The sequence below is a fragment of the Stigmatopora argus genome, chromosome 20, assembly GCF_051989625.1.
Source record: "Stigmatopora argus isolate UIUO_Sarg chromosome 20, RoL_Sarg_1.0, whole genome shotgun sequence".
Lineage (NCBI taxonomy): Eukaryota > Metazoa > Chordata > Actinopteri > Syngnathiformes > Syngnathidae > Stigmatopora > Stigmatopora argus.
Window position 1 is genome coordinate 12,279,115 of NC_135406.1, and position 23,188 is coordinate 12,302,302.

General features: G+C 38.6%; 2 protein-coding genes across 2 annotated transcripts; one reads left to right on the forward strand and one right to left on the reverse strand.

The window, feature by feature from the left end:
• The first annotated feature begins 330 nt into the window (after positions 1 to 330).
• Positions 331 to 1,854, forward strand: LOC144066167 (uncharacterized). The gene is made up of 2 exons (XM_077589512.1): positions 331 to 348; positions 633 to 1,854. The coding sequence occupies exons 1-2, from the start codon at positions 331 to 333 to the stop codon at positions 1,731 to 1,733; spliced, it is 1,119 nt and encodes a 372-aa protein (XP_077445638.1). The 3' UTR covers positions 1,734 to 1,854.
• Positions 1,855 to 8,346: 6,492 nt separating this feature from the next.
• On the reverse strand, positions 8,347 to 11,114 carry LOC144066168 (uncharacterized). The gene has a single exon (XM_077589513.1). The coding sequence runs from the start codon at positions 11,112 to 11,114 to the stop codon at positions 9,462 to 9,464; it is 1,653 nt and encodes a 550-aa protein (XP_077445639.1). The 3' UTR covers positions 8,347 to 9,461.
• Positions 11,115 to 23,188: the final 12,074 nt, after the last annotated feature.

Sequence of the window (23,188 nt, forward strand, 5' to 3'; positions counted from 1 at the left end):
ATGATGTCACCTGGTCATTTGGTGAATTCCTGAAAAGGGAAGAGGATCTGGGCGTGACCAGCAGAGGGGCGGAGCCTGCACACACCTTAACGTTACCCCAAATTAAAGAGGAGGAGCCAGAGTTCCCTCAACAACAAATGAGAGACGAGCGACTTCCAATCAAGAAGGAGGAAGATGATGTCACCTGGTCACTTGGTGAAAACCTGAAGAGGGAAGAGGATCTGGGCGTGACCAGCAGAGGGGCGGAGCCTGCATACACCTTAAAGTTACCCCAAATTAAAGAGGAGGAGCCAGAGTTCCCTCAACAGCAAATCAAAAAGGAGGAAGATGATGTCACCGTGTCAACTGGTGAGTCTTTCAAAAGTGAAGAGGAACTAAACGTGGCTGGCAGAGGGGCGGAGACTCCGAACGGCAGCTCAGCAGAAGGGCAAGCAGACAATTTAATTGCTCCGTTATCAGAAAGCGAAGACTTGCTTTATGACAATGAAGGTCTTAAGGACGGCAAACTCTGGAAATGCTCTCAGTGTGGAAAAACCTTTGGGAAAAAGTCTACTTTGAAAACTCACATGAGGAGCCACACTTGGGAGAAACCCTTATCATGTACAGTTTGTGTTAAAACATTTACACACAAGAGAAACTTAAATATTCATGCAAGAACACACATAGGTGACAAACCATTTTCGTGTTCAGTTTGTGGTAAACGATTTACAGAGAAGAAAACCTTAAAAAGGCACACAAGAACCCACACTGGTGAAAAATCATTTGCGTGCTCAGTTTGTAGTCAAAGATTCACACAGAAGGGACACCTAATTAGTCATGCAAGAACACACACAGGTGACAAACCATTTTCATGCTCAGTTTGCGGTAAAAGATTTACAGAGAAAGGAAGCTTAAAAATACACACAAGAACCCACACTGGTGAAAAACCATTTTCGTGTTCACTTTGTGATCAAACATTCACACGGAAGGATCACTTAATTAGTCATGCAAGAACACACACAGGTGACAAACCATTTTCATGCTCAGTTTGTGGTAAAAGATTTACAGAGAAGGGAACCTTAATTATTCATGCAAGAACACACACTGGTGAAAAACCATTTTCGTGTTCAGTTTGTGGTAAAACATTTACAGAAAGGGGAAAGTTAAAAGCCCACATAAGAACCCACACTGGTGAAAAACCATTTTTGTGTTCAGTTTGTGGTAAACGATTTACAGAGAAGAGAACCTTAAAAAGGCACTTAAGAACCCACACTGGTGAAAAACCATTTTCGTGTTCAGTTTGTGGTAAAACATTTACAGAAAGGGGAACGTTAAAAGCCCACATAAGAACCCACACTGGTGAAAAACCATTTTCGTGTTCAGTTTGTGGTAAAACATTTACAAACAAGAACATCTTAACTATTCATGCAAGAACACACACGGGTGAAAAACCATTTTCGTGTTCAGTTTGTGGTAAAAGATTTACAGAGAAGGGGACCTTAAAAAGGCACACAAGAACCCACACTGGTGAAAAACCATTTTCGTGTTCAGTTTGTGGTAAAACATTTACAGAAAGGGGAACGTTAAAAGCCCACATAAGAACCCACACTGGTGAAAAAACAATTTCCTGCTCAGTTTGTGGTCGAACATTTTCCCAAAGGAGAAGCTTAAAAGAACACTTATTAACCCACACTGGAGAAAAATGTCTTCCTGCTCAGTCTGTGGCCACAGATTCGCTACTACAGCCCAATTAAAAAGCTACACAATTCAAAAACCTTTTCCAGGTGCAGTTAATTTTCCAACATTTTCTCAGAAAGGAACCTGAAAAGAAGACTTAACAACCCGCAGTGGCGAAAAGCCCTTTCTTTGCTCAATTTGTGGTTTAACACATTGGTTAAAAATACTTATTAATTCATAATACTAAATTTGTTGCCAAGGATTTATTCATCAGACTTAAAAGAAACAAACGTGTGTGTGTGTATGTTATCTATTAATTGGCAAAAATGACGAGAATCCCCCGTGTCATTTTTGAATCATGTTGATATAATTTGTCTGCTGTGAATTTGTCTCTGTTTGAAAAAGAGAAAAATAAGTCAAATTTTGTTTTATTTCATTTAATCTTCAGAATTTTCTATTAGCTTTGTAAACTACATTCTTCATATATATATATATATATATATATATATATATATATATATATATATATATATATATATATATATATATATATATACATATATATACATATATACACACATACACACATACACACATACACACACATACACACATACACACATACACACACATACACACATACACACATACACACATACACACACACACATACACACACACATACACACACACATACACACACATACACATACACACACATACACATACACACACATACACATACACACACATACACATACACACACATACACATACACACACATACACACACATACACATACACATACACACATACACACACATACACACACATACACACACATACACACACATACACACACATACACACACATACACACACATACACACACATACACACACATACACACACATACACACACATACACACACATACACACACATACACACACATACACACACATACACACACATACACACATACACACATACACACATGTACACACACACATACATACACACCTACACACATACACACATACACACATACACACATACACACATACACATATACATATATATATACAGTGGTACCTCGACATACGATCTTAATCCGTTCCGGGACTGAGATCGTATGATGAGATTCTCGTAACTCCAGCGGACGTTTCCCATTGAAATGAATGGGAAACACATTAATTCGTTCCAACTCTCTGAAAAAACACCAAAAACAGGATATTGGATTGGAAAAAATGTTTTATTTCTTCTAATTCGCCATCTATTAACAAAGTAACACATAACTAGTAGTTTAATAGTAATAAAATGTGTTTAATCTAACTAAAATTGGGCAGATTTCGCCGACGGGAGACAGAGACGTTTGGGGGCGTGGGGGGGTTCCTTTTTTTTCCCACGACAACGCACTCGTAAACGGAACAAACAAATTTAAATTAACTTGGATTAATATATACAGACACTCAAACATACGTTTAATGTAACTTTACACAAAACTGAAATCTAATTTTGTTGTAATCTTTTGTTACCTTCGTTTTCCGGGTTGGCGATTTGCCACGCCTCCACCCTCACGTTCGCTATCGATGGGCTGTTTGCTGTTGTACTACGTATTCCCTTCAAAATACAGACGCTCCCCTACTTACGAACCAGTTAGGTTCCGAGCGATTGTTCATAAGTTGAATTTGTTTGTAAGTTGATTCAGTGCTATATTTTGTATTACAATTTATGTTTAAGGCCTATATAAGTATATTGGTATAAGGTTTATATAAGTGCATTTGTATGTTTAAGGCTTGTATAAGTAACATGCATTGGTTTGTACTGAAAAAAACATTTAATAAAATGGAGAGAATATGTACAGTACTGTATATATATATATATAGAGAGAGAGATTTATGTATTAGAAACTGTCCGAAAGAAGCGATCTAACGACGATTGCAGTTTTCTTCTTTTTTCATCATAAATGATGCGGTAGCACTGTATGGCATCATTCAATTGATTTGCAAACTTTGTGCAACGTTCAATATTTGGGTCCTGCTGCTCGATCTTTCTGTTTATAAATGGTACTGATGGTCGAACGATTCAAGTTGTATATGTGCAACGCTCACCACTCTCACGGGCATCAAGCTTCGTTATTATTGTCACTCGTTTCAAATGAAATGGCTTGCCTCTTCCTTGCAACTCCCTCAATAGAAGCCTTTCGCTTTTTCCCAACCATATTCAATAATGGATGCACGAGATATTTAATGATACAAATGAAAAAGGTTCTTTGCGCACTGGAGATACGTTCACGCACTTCCGCATTGCAACGAAGAAGGTAGATGCCGGGTGAGCTGAGCCCTCACAGCGCCAGGTGTATTAGCGGCGGAAAGAAGCACTACTCGGAAAAAAATACAAAATCGAACTTACGAACATTTTTCGACATAAACGCAATTTGCAGACATGTTTGTATGTACCGTTGTTCGTAAGTCGTATGTTCGTAAGTAGGGGAGCGTCTGTATTCCGAAAATGATTCACACAAATGTCCTCACAATAGGATAACCCACGACCACTTGCCAACGAGAAATAGTCTTGTAGTACATTTTAGCAATCGCTCCGCTGCTCATAAAGACCGGCTCGCAACTCCCTCGTTGAAATGGCTCTGGTTGCAACCGCTTTGAACAGCGCCTATGAGAGAGAGAGAGTTGCGACCAGAAATATTACAAAGAGGGAATTGCGAGCCAGTGCCGCTGATGTTCTTAGGAGCAGCGAACGAGAAGTAATATAATACTCCTCGTATTAGATAATAAAAATAACAGGAAATGCAACAGCTGAGCTTACCCACGTATTGATTGTGGGTAATGAAGTTTAATTCTGAGAAAGAGTGCCATTGCCTATCGGCGTTGTGTGCACGAGTATACTTCATTACCCAGAAAGCCCTCTTTTTGCCCGCGCATGCGCGTTGTGCGTTTCCTGGTCGATGCGTAGGACGAAAAACTCGTCTGAATTAATCGTTCAGTGCTCGTAGATATTGTTATACACGAAAGATATGCAAAAAAGCTTGGTCGCATCACGAAATTTTGATCGCATGACGGGCGAATTATTTGAGCGAAATTTCCGCCGTGAGACGAGAATTTTGTATGTCGAGCGGTCGTGTGACGAGGTACCACTGTATATATATATATATATATTTAAATCGGATTTAAATAACTGAATGACACGCCTTGCATTTTACATTTTTTATAGATCTAAAACAATGTTTATTTGAGCTTTTTTTCTTAGTAAGGGAATATGTATTTTAATCATTTCTTTTTCATTTCAAATGGAAACCAAATATTTTTTTAAGTTCAAAATTAAAGTGGTAAACAGAAAATATTTTTATATAGTTATTTTTACATTTTACAAAATACTTATTGTACTAAAACACAAAAAGAAAAGAATTGATGGAAAAATTGCAAAAATTCATTAAAAATGAGAAAATCAAGACATATAATTTACATCTATAGGTTGATCCCGGTTAAGGGAATAATATAAATAAAAGAAAAAAACAAACTTTTCCTTTTGGGTTTCAAAACAGCTTTGAGAACTTGCTAATTTTCTAAAATTATTTCTTTAAAATGCGCTTCTTTGATAACTTGTGATTTACAGAGTCTTAATTATTGTGTACAGCAGGGGTCACCAAACTACGGCCCGCCGGCACATTTGGACCGGCCCGCCGGCACATTTGGACCGGCCCTCTGAACAATACCAGATACGCTATCGGATTTTTTTCCTATTTGGCCTTGAAGACTGGGACGTTTTAATCTTGTGTTTGGTTCATTGCACCCCTGCTGAGTCCACAAATCATCCCAGTGAAGCGGGCCTTCGCATTGCTTCTTTGGTGACATGCGCGGGGAGAGTGTTTCCCTTTGATGCATGGGGCACTTCCACCGTTGCATGCGCGAGCAGAGTGTTAGCGAGACATCTGGACGATCGCAGGTGAGGGCGGAGCCCTGGGGCCATCGCTATTGCGATGCTATTCAAGCATATAAAAACTGTGCAACCTGAACTTGTTTGAGAACGGAATAATGGCGAAAAGGTGAGTTAAGAGAAAAATTGATTCAGAATGCAGGGTATTTAACCTGCAGTGGACAAACAATTATTATTTTGTTCAATGCAAAGAAAAGGCTGTTTGTCTCATCTGTCAAGAGACGGTGGCAGTATTCAAAGAATACAATCTTCGCCGGCACTATGAATCCTGTCACAAAGACAAGTACGATAGTGTGCAAGGCCAAATACGAGCAGACAAACTCGCAAAGCTAAAAGTTGGACTATTATCTCAGCAGACTACATTTCTACGCCAAGCTCAGCTGAACCAGGCATCCGTTTGGGCCAGCTTTCGGGTTGCTAAACTGATAGCAAGCAACGGTAAGCCTTTCACTGACGGAGAGTTTTTTAAGAAATGTATGGATGTTGTCATGGAGGAAGTCTGTCCCGAGAAGAAAGATGCATTTAATGCCGTAAGTCTGTCGGTGAGTACAATGACCAGACGCGTTGAAGAAATCGGGAGTAATGTATATGCCCAGTTGCAGCAGAAGACGAAAGAATTTGACTTTTTTCATTAGCACTGGATGAAAGCACGGACGTGCAAGACACAGCGCAACTGCTCATTTTTATTCGTGGAGTTAGCGCAAACTTTGAGATTTGCTAGGATCTGGCAGCCCTCCAAAGTCTCAAAGGGACTACAACAGGAGAGGATATTTTTGACAGTGTGCCAAACCATGGAGAAGTTGGACCTGGACTGGTCAAAGCTAGCTAGCATCACGACTGACGGGGCTCCTAGCATGGTGGCCGAAACTTGCGGTCTAATAATGGGACGCATGAACCGGGAGTTGGAAAAAAGGGGTCTCACCGCCCCGCTACGAGTCCACTGCCGAATTCACCAGCAAGCACTGTCCTGCAAAATGTTGACGTGGGATTCTGTAATGACGGTTGTGGTGTCGTGCATAAACTTCAGAGCAAAGGGAGAAGATTGTGCATGGCACAACAGAAAGTTTATGTTCCATGGCTTTTTTTTCTATGAAGAACCCAGAGAGAGTTATTTAGTTATTAGTTATTTCACAAAGTGTTATTTATTTCCTGTTTTTTCTGTGATGAACTCAGAGAGGGTTATTTAGTTATTATTTATTTCATTAATAGTGTTATTATTTGTTTCCTGACTTTTTTTCTGTAAAGAACCTGGAAAGGGTTATTTGGTTATGTGTGGCTTTCTGGAAAACAATAAATTTTTTAAGCTCCCCTACGATCGTCACACTTTTTCTGTTACAAACTGACACCGGCCCCACATCAGAGAAGGGAAAAGTAATGTGGCCCTCACAGGAAAAAGTTTGGGGACCCCTGATGTAGGGTGTTATTGTACTGATTACATAACATGTTTGTCGCGATTAAATACAATGATTCAGTTACTACAATTTAGAATGCCTTGTGGACTAAGACGACGTCACAAGGTATCCTCCTTGCAAGTGTAACCAGTTATGTTGAAAGATGTTTTCCAATTTTAATTTAATATTACTAATAATGATTTAAGGGTATTAATCATTATTCCAACATATATATAAATATATAAATATATAAATATATAAATATATATATATATATATATATATATATATATATATATATATATATAAATATAGATAAAGATATATAGAGCACCAACCATATTGATGGCGATAGGAAAAAAGGAAGAAAGAAAGGATAATGGATATTGTGTAAAAATGATTTTTGGTGAGTAAAATATGGCTATATTCCTAAATAATATTTCAATTGTGGGCCAAGTTCTGATATCTGAAAAGCTCCAGCGTTTGTATTTAAGATCCAGTGTTTGTATTTAATCACAAAATGCTGCTAGGAAGTGGATTTTACCCGTTGAATTTTTGGCGTTTCACCATTGACGTCCATCGCTGTCTTTTCCCGGGAAAAATCACCCCCCTGCCCTGGTTGTAATGTCTAGAAAAGCTCCAGTATTTGTATTCAATCAATAAATGATGCTAGGAAGTGGATTTTACCTAATTTTAGTATTTTAGTGCATTTTTTGTCATTTCACGTATGGACGTATCGACGTTCATCGCTGTCTTTTTACCGGGAAAATGATACTCCGGGCCCGGTTCTGATGTCTAAAAAGCTCCAGTATTTGTATTTAATCAATAAATGCTGTTTTCGGCTGGATATTACCCCATTTTCGGGCAATGTTTGCCCGTACGCCATTGACGTTCATCGCTGTCTTTTCTTTTATGTGTTGCAGCTGTAGCTGCAGTAGAGGTTTTATAGCCATAAAATAGTTTTTAAAGGTTGGATTGATACGTTGAAGGCGCTACCAGAAAATGCACCGCCCGCCACTGATATATATATATATATATTTATATATATAATAAATATATATATATATATAATATATACAATACATATATATATATATATATATATATATATATTATATATATAATAAATATATATATATATATATATATGAATATTATATCTAAAATAGTCCGGCCCACATGAAATCGAGTTGACGTTAATGCACCCTTGGGCTTTTTGTATTGTTTCCTTGCAGTGATTTTTAACGTCCACCAGGTGTCAGTATTCTGCGAAGCAGTGGGTCAGTGTATGGAAACGACAAGTGATGCTCACAAACCCATCACTAGTAGTGAGTCAATACAATCATTACGGTATACATAGAGTTTTAATTAAAAACACAAAAAGCAAACTGAAAACCTGAGCCCAAAATAAAAAATTACACCCCAAAAAATTAAAATAAACAAAAAGCCGCAGGACGCAGTAAGTCATGGGTATACAAGACATGGAAAACAGGTGGGTGACACACAGGGGAAGCGACCACAGGTGAAAGCAATGTACAATCACAACGATATGTTTCAAGCCATCAATATTTTTTTCATACTAATGATTATACATAAGAATATTGAGTATTTTCTGTTTGTTCAACATTAACATAAAATTAAAAAAAACAATTCACATTTGACTTCATATACCGACTGCCAGGTCTATTTACATAAAAAATCAAATCAGTTTGGATAAATATAAAATGGAAAACTACTCCAAAATGAACCCAAAGTCAGTTCTTATAGTTAAAAAAGGAAAATAATGTAGTTTACAAAAGCTAATAGAAATTTTTGAAGAATAAATGAAATAAAACAACATTTGATTTGTTTTTCTATTTTTCAAACAGACACAAATTTACAGCAGACTAATTTTATCAACATGATTCAAAAATGACACAAGTTCTCGTCATTTTTGCCAATTAATAGATAACATTCACACACACACCTTTGTGTCTTTTAAGTCTTATGAATAAATCCTTGACAACAAACTTTGTATTATTAAGTATTTTTAACCAATGTGTTGAACCACAAATTGAGCAAAGAAAGGGCTTTTCACCACTGCGGGTTGTTAAGTCTTCTTTTCAGGTTTTTCAATTGAGCAGGAAGACATTGTTCTCCAGTGTGGGTTAATAAGTGTTCTTTTAAGCTTCTCCTTTGGGAAAATGTTCGACGACAAACTGAGCAGGAAATTGTTTTTTCACCAGTGTGGGTTCTTTTGTTGGTTTTTATCGTTCCCTTATCTGTAAATGTTTTACCACAAACTGAACACGAAAATGTTTTTTTCACCAGGGTGGATTCTTGTGTTTTTGGAAATCTTGCTTTTGAGAAAAGGCTTTACCGCAAACTGTACACGAGTATGGCTTTTTACCTGTGTGTTCTTGCATGAATATTTAAGTGTCCATTCTCTGTAAATCTTTGACCACAAACTGAGCAGGAAAATTAATTTTCACCAGTGTGTGTTCTTGTGTGTATTTTTAAGTGATGCTGTTGAGAAAAGGCTTTACCGCAAACTGAACACGAAAATGGTTTTTCACCAGTGTGTGTTCTTGTGTGTATTTTTAAGTGATGCTGTTGAGAAAAGGCTTTACCACAAACTGAACACGAAAATGGTTTTTCACCAGTGTGTGTTCTTGTGTGTATTTTTAAGTGATGCTGTTGAGAAAAGGCTTTACCACAAACTGAACACGAAAATGTATTTTCACCTGTGTGTATTCTTGCATGATTATTTAAGCGTGCCTGTTGAGAAAAGGCTTTACAGCAAACTGAACACGAAAATGGTTTGTCACCTGTGTGTGTTCTTGCATGACTATTTAAGTGTCCCTTCCGTGTGAATCTTTGACCACAAACTGAACACAAAAATGGTTTTTCACCAGTGTGGGTTCTTGTGTGCTTTTTTAAGGATCCCTTCTCTGTAAATCTTTGACCACAAACTGAACACGAAAATGGTTTTTCACCAGTGTGGATTCTTGTGTGTATTTTTAAGCTTTCTTTCTCTGTAAATCTTTTACCACAAACTGAACACGAAAATGGTTTTTCACCAGTGTGGATTCTTGTGTGCTTTTTTAAGGATCCCTTCTCTGTAAATCTTTTACCACAAACTGAACACGAAAATGTATTTTCACCTGTGTGTATTCTTGCATGATTATTTAAGCGTGCCTGTTGAGAAAAGGCTTTACAGCAAACTGAACACGAAAATGGTTTGTCACCTGTGTGTGTTCTTGCATGACTATTTAAGTGTCCCTTCTGTGTGAATCTTTGACCACAAACTGAACACGAAAATGGTTTTTCACCAGTGTGGGTTTTTGTGTGCTTTTTTAAGGATCCCTTCTCTGTAAATCTTTGACCACAAACTGAACACGAAAATGGTTTTTCACCAGTGTGGGTGCTTCTGTGCGATTTTAAGTAATGCTGTTGAGAAAAGGCTTTACCGCAAACTGAACACGAAAATGTTTTTTCACCAGTGTGGGTTCTTGTGTGCCTTTTTATGTTTTGCTTGTGTGTAAACATTTTACCACAAACTGAACACGAAAATGGTTTTTCACCAGTGTGGGTGGTTGTGTGCGATTTTAAGTAATGCTGTTGAGAAAAGGCTTTACCGCAAACTGAACACGAAAATGGTTTTTCACCAGTGTGGGTTCTTGCATGACTATTTACGTGTCCCTTCTGTGTGAATCTTTGACCACAAACTGAACACGAGAATGGTTTTTCACCAGTGTGGGTTCTTGTGTGTGTTTTCAAAGTAGACTTTTTCCCAAAGGTTTTTCCACACTGAGAGCATTTCCAGAGTTTGCCGCCCTTAAGACCTTCATTGTCATAAAGCAAGTCTTCGGTATCTGATAACGGAGCAATTAAATTGTCTGCTTGCCCTTCTGCTGAGCTGCCGTTCGGAGTCTCCGCCCCTCTGCCGGCCACGCCCAGATCATCTTCACTCTTGAAAGGCTCACCAGTTGACACAGTGACATCATCTTCCTCCTTTTTGATTTGCTGTTGAGGGAACTCTGGCTCCTCCTCTTTAATTTGGGGTAATGTTAAGGTGTGTGCAGGCTCCGCCCCTCTGCTGGTCACGCCCAGATCCTCTTCCCTCTTCATCATCTTCCTCCTTCTTGATTGGAAGTCGCTCGTATCTCATTTGTTGTTGAGGGAACTCTGGCCCCTCCTCTTTAATTTGGGGGAGCTCAAGTTCCTTTTTAAGGCCAACAGACTCTTTCCCATCAGGACCAAGATATTCTCTGAAACCTGCAAAGACACGAAAATAAATGATATGTTTCATAATCTGTCTATCTGACGAGAAGTCCTTTAGGTTAGACTGGGAATGTAAAGTCTTATATCGGCGGTGGTTAGGTTTGTAACATGACATTAACTTGAAATTTAACTGAAATCAACTCAAATGACTATACACACCCACACATATTTGACCACCCGGAACCATCTCAATAAGCTCGTATCTCCAATTTGTCTCATATGTCAAGGAAAAAAATTGCTCGGAATGTAGCTCGTTTCTTAAATTTTCCGTAAATTGGGACACTCGTATGTCAAGGTATTCCAGAAATATGCTGGCTGCCACAGCAAATGTTTAATTAACAAGGAATAAGTATAGCACTCGCGGGTGACCCGCATTGTAATCAACAGTTTGAGGAAAAAAAGAGTTCACCTTCAAAATTAAAGTACAATTAAGAGCACACCTACACATTTCAATGTTTAAAAATGTTTTGTTTTATTAAACCCAAAGGATTCTTTAATCTCATCTCATTTTCTGAACCGCTTTATCCTCATCAGAGTCGTGGGGGGTGCTGGAGCCTATCCCAGCTGACTTTAGGCCAGAGGCGGGGCACCCTGATTCATTCGCAGGGCACAACAAGACACAACCATTCACACTCATACCTAGGAGCAATTTAGAGTGTCCAATCAGCCTACCATGTCTTTAGAATGTGGGAGGAAGCCGGAGTACCCGGGGAAAACCCACATGCGTCAAAATAAAAAAGTAAATTCTGGGCCACTTTTCACATTTTTATGAACTTAGAATAAAATAAAAATCTTCAGTGCTGAGTCCTAGTAGCAAGCGGAAGACATGGGAGTTGCTTCCGTTTGAAAAATAATTTAAAAAACAAATAACATTTTCCCCAGAAAATATCCGCGATGTAGTGAAATGCTGAGGGATTACTGTACTTGAATTTCCAATTGCAGCACACAGATGTAGCACTTCTACAATTACCATTAAGCCTTAATGATGAAGGGAATATATAGATATAAAAATGGACCCACCTTCTAGTCTGTGAAGGACAACTTTTGCATGCATTATTTTGCAAAATGTCGAGTTTTCCTCGTGGAACTTTGCTGGTCTTTTCCCACACGTAAATTCTGATGGAGACGCCATTGATAGCTGCTAGCTCGGCTAAGTTAAAGGGGGCGCAAAGCTTCAAAGTTCTTCGACGACTTGAAGAGTTGTTCCTTTGATATATGCTAACAGGCTGAGCTAAAGTAGCGAACAAAGCTTCAACGAGGTCTTGAAAAGGATTTTGGCTGATATTTAAGGTCATAAAGTAGCTGAAGCTAGACACGACGGGGACCCATAGGTTAAGTTTGGTGGCGAAAACTGCGCATGCGTGGTGGCAGCGTCACTTCCTTCGATGCATTAAGTTTATAAATGTAAGAGAGTTGGACATAGGAAATAATTATTCTTCAAATTTTCTGACATGTGGTTTGAGCAAAAAAATGTTTGCGCAGGTTTGAATTTAATTGAAAATTAAATTAAACATAAATCACTTGAAGATCGCGTCTCAAAAGGAGGCGTCGCAAAACGCGCATTCGCAGAAAAAAATCGCCCTTGATAATGGTGCTGTTCTGTTTTGCCGATTGGCATCACGGGAGAAGTAGTTCTTCATTGAAACGGTTTGAACTCGCAGGAATCAGTCTCTTATTTACGTACTGCTCTCTCGTGGTCAGGAGAAAAATTGTTTCATTCTAAGTTCAGTATTCGTGGACACTGTACACAATATTTAAGACACTGTCAATCAAAAGTTATCGGAGAAGCACATTTTAAGAAATTATATCAGAAAATTAGCAATTTCTCAAAGGTGTCTTAAATCCAAAAGGAAAAGTTTGTTTTTTCTTTTATTTACATTATTCCCTTAATCTGGACCAACCACTAGATGTAAATTATGTCTTGATTTTCCCATTTTTAACGAATATTTGCAATTTTCCCTCCAATTTTGTTCTTTTTGTGTTTTAGTTCAATAAGTATTTTGTAAAATGTAAAAATAACTATATAGAGATATTTTCAACAAATGATTCTTCCCTTTGTTGGAATAATGATTCAAACCTTTTAAATCATTATTAGTAATATTTAATTAAAATAGGAAAACATCTTTCAACATAGCTGCTTACAACTTCGAAGGAGATACCTTGTGACGTCGTCTCAGTCCACAAAGCATTCTCACGAGCGGCATACTCTTCGGTCCATTTAGTGGCACATAACCAAAACATTCAAAGGTAATCTGATTTAAACAATTGCATAAGCAAAAACAACTGTCTCAACTGTTTTGAACAATTGTATAAGCTTAACCGAATAACATCATGAAGGTTATAAAAACAACTGTCGCAACAATCTGTTTTTATCGGAACACCTGCGTAAGAATTTGCACAATAAGCAAAACAACGGCATTAGAATTTGCACCAGCAAGCATAATAATTTCTTTATAAGGTAAACAGAGCAAAGCAGTTTAATGTAAACAAAGCAGTATTTTCAAATCTGCTGCTGGAGTCCCGTCAAAACATTCTCGTTGGGTTCTGCTGAAGAGTGTCCGAAAACAATGTGTCCTCGAGCTGTGGGCCTTGGAGTAAGCGTTTGTCTTCGTTGAAAACACATATTAATTCTAACTCTAACATAAAAGCGATCAACAATATATACATATATATATATATATATATATATATATATATATATATATATATATATATATATATATATATATATATATATATATTGTTTAATATAGTTACACATTTAGGATGAGCATTACTATTCCTAATAAGCATTATATTGATTAATATAGTGAGCATGTATATTAGAAGGCTTTATATTCCTAAATAACCATTGCAAACACATTTATAATAATGATTACTCCAACACCCTTATAAAGAATAAAAGCTCAAATAAACATTATTTTAGATCTATGAAAAATATTTAAGGCTTTATATCCAGTTCTTTAAATCCGATTTAATCTCGCTCTCTTGCTCTCCCTCTCTCCATCTCTCCCTCCCTCACCCTCTTTGCCTCTCCCTCCCTCCCTCCCTCCCTCCCTCCCTCCCTCCCTCCCTACCTCCCTCCCTCCCTCTCTCTCTCTCTCTCTCTCTCTCTATATATATATATATATATATATATATATATATATATATATATATATTTATATATATATAGTTGGAATAATGATTAATACCCTTAAATCATTATTAGTAATATTTAATTAAAATTGGAAGACATCTTTCAACATAACTGCTTACAACTTGCAAGGAGAAATCACTCCCAACGCGTCTGCGTTCGCAAAAGGATTCTGACGAGCGGCATACTCTTCGGTCCATTTAGCGGCACATTACCAAAACATTCAAAGGTAATCTGATTTAAACATAGCATAAGCAAAAACAACTGTCTCAACTGTTTTGAACAATTGTATAAGCTTAACCGAATAACATCATAAAGGTTATAAAAACAACTGTCACAACAATCTGTTTTTATCGGAACACCTGCGTAAGAATTTGCACAATAAGCATAAAAAGTGACCCGAGCGGATCGTAAATCAAAACAACGGCATTAGAATTTGCACCAATAAGCATAATAATTTCTTTATAAGGTAAACAGAGCAACAGTATATTTGAACAATAATGCGAGTATTCTCGGAAGTTTGTTTCGATTTATCGCCATCTGCAAGATTCCGAGACAAAGCAGTTTAAGAGTCCTTGTAGATCATCCGTCTGGCCTGGAACTTGTTGTCCTGTTCAGTCCATAGTTATGAAGACAATTGACTGGCCCCGACAGGAAGACTGGGGGAAAGTGCACTCGGTCCAAACAGTATGGCACAATTTAAATTATAGCTTCATTACCTATTAATTCCAAATGAACAAAGAACTGAATGACAAGCCTTGCATTTTACATTTTTTATAGATCTAAAACTATGTTTATTTTAGCTTTTTTTCTTACAGAGGGAAGATGTCTTTTAATAATTTAATTTCAAAAGGAAACGAAATATGTTTTTATGTTCAAAATTAAAGTGGAAAACAGAAAATATTTTTATATAGTTATTTTTACATTTTACTAAATACTCATTGAACTAAAACACAAAGAAAAATATAAGGATGAAAAAATTGCAAATATTCGTCAAAAGTGGGAAAATCAAGAAATATAATTTACATCTAGTGGTTGGTCCAGATTGAGGGAATAATGTTAATAAAAGAAAAAACAAACTTTTCCTTTTGGGTTTAAGACACCTTTGAGAAATTGCAAATTTTCTGATATAATTTCTGCGCTTCTTCGATAACTTGTGATTGACAGTGTCTTAATTATTGTGTACAATGTCCACGAATACTGAAATTAAAATTAAACAAATTTTCTCCTGACCACGAGAGAGCGTTACCTAAATAAGAGACTGATTCCTGGAAGTTCAAACCGTTTCATTGAAGAACTACTTCTCCCATGATGCCAATCGGCGAAACAGCAACAGCTCCATTATCAAGGACGATTTTTCTCTGCGCATGCGCGTTTTGCGACGCCTCCTTTTGAGACGCAATCTTCAAGTTATTTATGTTTAATTTAATTTTCAATTTAATTAAAACATGCGCAAACATTTATTGCTCAAACCACACGTCAGAACATTTGAAGATTAATTATTTCCTATTTCCGACTCTCTTACATTTATAAATCGAAGGAAGTGACGCTGCCACCGCGCATGCGCAGTTTTCGCCAACTAGCTTAACCTATGGGTCCCCGTCGTGTCTAGCTTCAGCTACTTTATGACCTTAAATATCAGCCAAAATCATTTTCAAGACCTCGTTGAAGCTTTGCGGCCTACTTTAGCTCAGCCTGTTATATCAAAGGATCAACTCTTCAAGTCGTCGAAGAACTTTGAAGCTTTGCGCCCTCTTTAACTTAGCCTAGCTAGCAGCTATCAATGGCGTCTCCATCAGAATTTACGTGTGGGAAAAGAGCAGCAAAGTTCCACGAGGAAAACTCGACATTTTGCAAAATAATCCATGCAAAAGTTGTCCTTCACAGAATAGAAGGTGGGTCCATTTTTATATCTATATATTCCCTTCATCATTAAGGCTTAATGGTAATTGTAGAAGTGCTTTTTTGTGCGCTGCAATTGCATATTCAAGTACAGTAATCCCTCAGCATTTCACTACATCGCAGATTTTTCTGGGGAAAATGTTTATTTTTTAAATAATTTTTCAAGCGGAAGCAACTCCCATGTCTTCCGCTTGCTACTAGGACTCAGCACGAGATTTTTTTTAAATTATAAATTCATAAAAATGTGAAAACCGGCCCAGAGGAGCGAGTGGTTAGCGCATCGGCCTCACAGCTCTCGGGTCCTAGGTTCAAATCCAGGTCAAGTCCACCTGTGTGGAGTTTGCATGTTCTTCCCAGGCCTGTGTGGGTTTCCTCCAGGTACTCCGGTTTTCCTCCCACACTCCAAAGACTTGCATAGTAAGGCTTTTTTTAATAATAAAAAAGACCATGTATAGCAGGGGTCTCAAACTCAATTTACCTGGGGGCCGCTAGAGGCAGAGTCTGGGTGAGACTGGGCCGCATCAGGATTTCCACAAGAAAAGCGCTGATAAAACATTCCAACGTTATCAAATATCTTTATTTTTTAACAAAAAATAATGAATTAAATAAATTAACTTAAAGATTGATAAAAAATAAATCAATCAGTAATACAAAAATAAAATAATAATAATGAGATACATACAGTAGATATACACTGACTGGCTAAGTAGAGAAAATGAATTATTTTTATTCCGTTTCAATTGTCTGTTAACAGCTCTTTAACCTTTAACTTTCTGAACTTGAATGGAACATTGAACATGAAATATTCTGAACACGGCTTCTCTTGCCTACTTCTTGCTGCTAGAGACCTGGCAGCGCTTCTTCTCACATAGCTGAGTCACATTTGGCTTGAGGGAGGAAGCAGTGGAGACCCTCAGTAGAGCTTGAAGATGCTCATCAGTAAGTCTGGACCTGTACTTGGAGTTATTGAAGTTCAAGGTGGAGAAGACACAAGTATGTGCTCCCAAAAAGGCACATGGTCCGCTTGAACATTCGGGAAAGTTCAGGGAAGCTGGGGGTCAACTCTCTCAAAAATTGCCCAAGCTTGTCTGCTTCTCCACTCACCTCCCTGAACTTGGCTTTGAGTGCAGAGTTGCACTGCAGGTCAATGAGCTCCATTTGAAGCTCAGGAGGGGCATCTTGCACATCAAAGGAGAAGGGGTCCACAAAAATTTGAAATGTGGCTTTGTGTGTCTTGAAGTCTGCAAATCTGTGATCAAATTCCTCCTGTAGCTTCGAAATGGCCTCAACATACTTATCACCACTGAATGGTGTGCCTGCATCCACGAGAGCCTTGCATGCTGGGAAATGGCAAAGGTTTGTCTGAGAGAGCTGTTTAGTGCAGAATGCTCTCACGTTGTCATAGGCAGCACTGACAAGTTGCCCCTGGCCTTGTAGCTTCTTGTTCAGTACATTAAGCTCATGTGTGATATCAACAAGAAAAGCCAAGTCCATGAGCCATTTGGGATCACTTAGCACAGGAACAGCAACCCCGTCTATCTCCATGAAGTCTTTTACTTCTGCTCTCAACTCAAAAGATCTCTTCAACACGTTTCCCCTGCTGAGCCAACGTACCTCAGTGAAGTAGAGCACATCCCCATATTAAACAATCGCTCGGAACCAATTGCGTTCGTAAGTAGGGGAGCGTCTGTATATTGCGAGCTGGGCAGTGTCTGTGATGTCTGTGGTCTCATCAAGAGCCACTGAATATACACTGAAACATTGTGCTTTCTCACATAATAATAATAATATGCACTTTTTGATAAATTCACCTTCTGTGAATGGCTTTCCTGCTTTAGCAATGAACTCACAAATGGCGTAGCTAGCTTTGAATGCTGCATTACTGTCTTTGGTAGCCTTCTTGAAGAAATCCTGTTGCCTCAGAAGACGTGTTTTAAGACCGGCAACCTGGTTGGCTCTCTCATCTCCCTGGTATTTTTCGTACTCCTCAGCATGTCTCATAGTATAATGACGTTTCAAATTGTATTCTTTGTGCACCGCAACTTTTTCAGTGCAAATGAGACACGTCGGGGTGCCCCTGTGCTCAACAAAGATATATTGCACTCCCCACTTTTCTTGAAACTGTCTGTGCTCATCACCGACCTTTCTCTTCACGGCAGGCTTTGAAAGAGACATCTCTGGGGCTCTGTAATATGTGTTTCCACTTGGAATGAGTCTCGGGTGGAACTTTAACTTTTAGTTGCACGGGTCTGTGGCGCATGCGCACTTCAGCTCGCCGATCATATTGGATTAAGGCAGTTCTCAGAATTTCTCAAGTGTCATGTTAACGCACTTACTGTTAAGTTTCAGTTTCACTTGTGGAGATGGCTACAGACACAGGATGGATCACGGATCATAGCGCCTCATTCAGTTCTATGCTGAGAGCTGCGGAGGACTGTGCGCGCAGAGCAGAGTGATCGGCTTCACGGCTTCTCCTCCGCCCAGCTGATTGGAGGAATGAATGAGTGAGTGAGCGACGCACTGGACAGCCCGGCCGATGTCCCGCCCTCCAGAGCCGTATACCTCACCGTGATTGGTTCATTCAGCTCCGAACACAACAAATGTCATTCATTTCAATCTTGCGGGCCGCACGAACATTAATCTTTCATATTAAGACGGGGGCCGCAAATTATCGTCCGGGGGGCCGCAGTTGGCCCGCGAGCCGCGAGTTTGAGACCCCTGATGTACAGACGCTCCCCTACTTACGAACGCAATTGGTTCCGAGCGATTGTTAATAAGTTGAATTTGTTTGTAAGTTGATTCAGTGCTATATTTTGTATTATAATTTGTTTAAGGCTGATATAAGTATATTGAAGGTTGATATAAGTGCATTTGTATGTTTAAGGCTTGTATAAGTAACACGCGTTGCTTTGTACTGAAAAAAAACATTTAATAAAATGGAGAGAATATGTACAGTACTGTAGAGAGAGAGAGAGATTTATGTATTAGAAACTGGCCAAAAGAAGCGACCTAATGACGATTGCACAGTTTTCTTCTTTTTTTCATCATAAATGATGCGGTAGCACTGTATGGCATCATTCAATTGATTTGCAAACTTTGTGAAACGTTCAATCTTTGGGTCCTGCTGCTCGATCTTTCTGTTTATAAATGGTGTTGAATGTGCAACGCTCACCACTCTCACGCGCATCAAGCTTCGTTATTATTGCCACTCGTTTCAAATGAAATGGCTTGCCTCTTCCTTGCAACTCCCTCAATAGAAGCCTTTAGCTTTTTACCAACCATATTCAATATTGGATGCATGAGATATTTAATGATACAAATGAAAAAGGTTCTTTGCACACTGGAGATACATTCACGCACTTCCGCATTGCAACGAAGAAGAAGGTAGATGCTGGGTGAGCTGAGCTCTCACAGCGCCAGGTGTCGGTATTAGCGGTGGAAAGAAGTACTACTCCGAAAAAGGCGCGAAATACAAAATTGGACTTGCGAACATTTTTGGACTTAAACGCAATTTGCAGACATGTTCGTATGTACCGTTGTTCGTAAGTTGAATGTTCGTAAGTAGGGGAGCGTCTGTATAGTAAAGTATCAGTTTCTTTAAAAAATGACCATTTATAGAAAGGCTTTTTTTTTCAAAAAAAATTACCTTTTTATTTTGACGCGTGTGGGTTTTCTCCAGGTACTCCGGCTTCCTCCCACATTGTAAAGACATGGTAGGCTGATTCGACACTAAATTGCTCCTAGGTATGAGTGTGAGTGTGAATGGTTGTCTGTCTTGTTGTGCCCTGCGATTGGCTGGCCAACAGTTCATGGTCAACCCCCCCATCCCCCCCCGCCTCTGGCCCAAAGTCAGCTGGGATAGGCTCCAGCAACGACTCTGATGAGGATAAAACGGTTCAGAAAATGAGATGAGATTAAAGAATCCTTTGGGTTTAATAAAACCACACATTTTTATACATTGAAATGTGTTGGTGTGCTCTTAATTGTACTTTAATTTTGAAGGTGAACTCTGTTTTCCTCAAACTGTTGATTACAATGCGGGTCACCCGCGAGTGCTATAATTATTCCTTGTTAATTAAACATTTGCTGTGGCAGCCAGCATATTACCGGAAAACGTTGACATACGGGTGTCCCATTTTACGGGAAATTTGAGATACGAGCTAAATTCAGAGCCATTTTTTCCCTTGAGAAATGAGACAAATTGGAGATACGAGCTTATTGAGATGGTGGTCAAATATGTGTGGGTGTGTATAGTCATTTGAGTTGATTTCAGTTAAATTTCAAGTTAATGTCATGTTACGAGCCTAACCACCGCCGATATAAGTATAAGACTTTACATTCCCAGTCTAACCTAAAGGACTTCTCTTTGGATAGACAGATTATGAAACATATCATTTATTTTTCGTGTCTTTGCAGGTTTCAGAGAATATCTTGGTCCTGATGGGAAAGAGTCTGTTGGCCTTAAAAAGGAACTTGAGCTCCCCCAAATTAAAGAGGAGGAGCCAGAGTTCCCTCAACAACAAATGAGATACGAGCGACTTCCAATCAAGAAGGAGGAAGATGATGTCACCTGGTCATTTGGTGAATTCCTGAAAAGGGAAGAGGATCTGGGCGTGACCAGCAGAGGGGCGGAGCCTGCACACACCTTAACATTACCCCAAATTAAAGAGGAGGAGCCAGAGTTCCCTCAACAACAAATGAGAGACGAGCGACTTCCAATCAAGAAGGAGGAAGATGATGTCACCTGGTCACTTGGTGAAAACCTGAAGAGGGAAGAGGATCTGGGATGGACCAGCAGAGGGGCGGAGCCTGCACACACCTTAAAGTTACCCCAAATTAAAGAGGAGGAGCCAGAGTTCCCTCAACAGCAAATCAAAAAGGAGGAAGAAGATGTCACCGTGTCAACTGGTGAGCCTTTCAAGAGTGAAGATGATCTGGGCGTGGCCGGCAGAGGGGCGGAGACTCCGAACGGCACCTCGGCAGAAGGGCAAGCAGACAATTTAATTGCTCCGTTATCAGAAAGCGAAGACTTGCTTTATGACAATGAAGGTCTTGAGGACGGCAAACTCTGGAAATGCTCTCAGTGTGGAAAAACCTTTGGGAAAAAGTCTACTTTGAAAACACATATGAGGAGCCACACTGGTGAAAAACCATTTTCGTGTTCAGATTGTGGTCAAAGATTCACACGGAAGGGAAGCTTAATTAGTCATGCAAGAACACACACTGGTGAAAAACCATTTTCGTGTTCAGTTTGCGGGCAAAGATTTAGAGAGAAGGAACACTTAAAAATACACACAAGAACCCACACTGGTGAAAAACCATTTTTGTGTTCAGTTTGTGGTCAAAGATTTACACACAAGCAAAACTTAAAAAGGCACACAAGAACCCACACTGGTGAAAAACCATTTTCGTGTTCAGTTTGCGGTAAAGCCTTTTCTCTACAGAATCACTTAAAAATACACACAAGAACACACACTGGTGAAAAACCATTTGCGTGTTCAGTTTGTGGTCAAAGATTCACACGGAAGGGAAGCTTAAATAGTCATGCAAGAACACACACAGTTTAAAAGCCATTCTCGTGTGCAGTTTGCGGTAAAGCCTTTTCTCAAATGCAAGATTTCCAAAAACAAGTATCCACGCTGGGGAAAAAACATTTTCGTGTTCAGTTTGTGGTAAAACATTTACAGATGAGGGAACGAAAAAAAACCCACATAAGAACCCACACTGGTGAAAAAACAATGTCCTGCTCAGTTTGTGGTCGAACATTTTCCCAAAGGAGAAGCTTAAAAGAACACTTATTAACCCACACAGGAGAACAATGTTTTCCTGCTCAGTCTGTGGCCACAGATTCGCTTCAACAGCCCAATTAAAAAGCTACACAATTCAAAACCTTTTCCAGGTGCAGTTAATGTTCCAACATTTTCACAGAAGGGAACCTGAAAAGAAGACTTAACAACCCGCAGTGGCGAAAAGCCCTTTCTTTGCTAAATTTTTAGTTCAACACGTTGGTTAAAAATACTTAATAATACATAATACTAAGTTTGTTGCAGAGGATTTATTCATAAGACTTAAAAGACACAAATGTGTGTGTGTATGTTATCTATTAATTGGCAAAAATGATGAGAATCCCTCGTGTCATTTTTTAATCATGTTGATATAATTAGTCTGCTGTGAATTTGTGTTTTATTTCATTTAATCTTCAGAGTTTTCTATTAGCTTTGGAAACTACATTCTTTTCCTTTTGTAACTATAAGAACTTACTTTGGGTTCATTTTGGAGTAGTTTTCCATTTTATATTTATCCAAACTGATTTGATCTGTATGTAAATAGACCTGGCAGTCGGTATATGAAGTCAAATTTGAATTGTTTTTTTTTTTAAATTTCATTTTAATGTTGAACAAACAGATAATACTCAATATTCTTATGTATAATCATTAGTATGAAAAAAATATTGATGGCTAGAAACTTATCGTTGTGATTGTATATTGCTTTCGCCTGTGGTCGCCTCCCCCGTGTCACCCACCTGTTTTCCATGTCTCGTTAACCCATGGCTTACTGCTTCCTGTGGCTTTTTGTTCATTTTAATTTTGGGGGGTGTAATTTTTTATTTTTGGCTCATGTTTTCAGTTTGCTCTTTGTGTTTTGAATTAAAAACTCGTTATGTATACCGTAATGATTGTATTGACTCACTACGAGTGATGGGTTTATGAGCATCACTTGTCGTTTCCATACAGTGACACACTGCTTCGCAGAATACTGACACCTGGTGGGCGTTAAAAATCACTGCAGGAAACTACAAAAAGCCCATTAACGCCAACTCGATGTCATGTGGGCCGGACTATTTTATTTATATTTATATATATATATATATATATATATATATATA

Excerpts from the sequence above, each read along its gene's own strand:
- LOC144066168 (XM_077589513.1), bottom strand. The coding sequence starts at position 11,114 with ATGATGAAGAGGGAAGAGGATCTGGGCGTGACCAGCAGAGGGGCGGAG.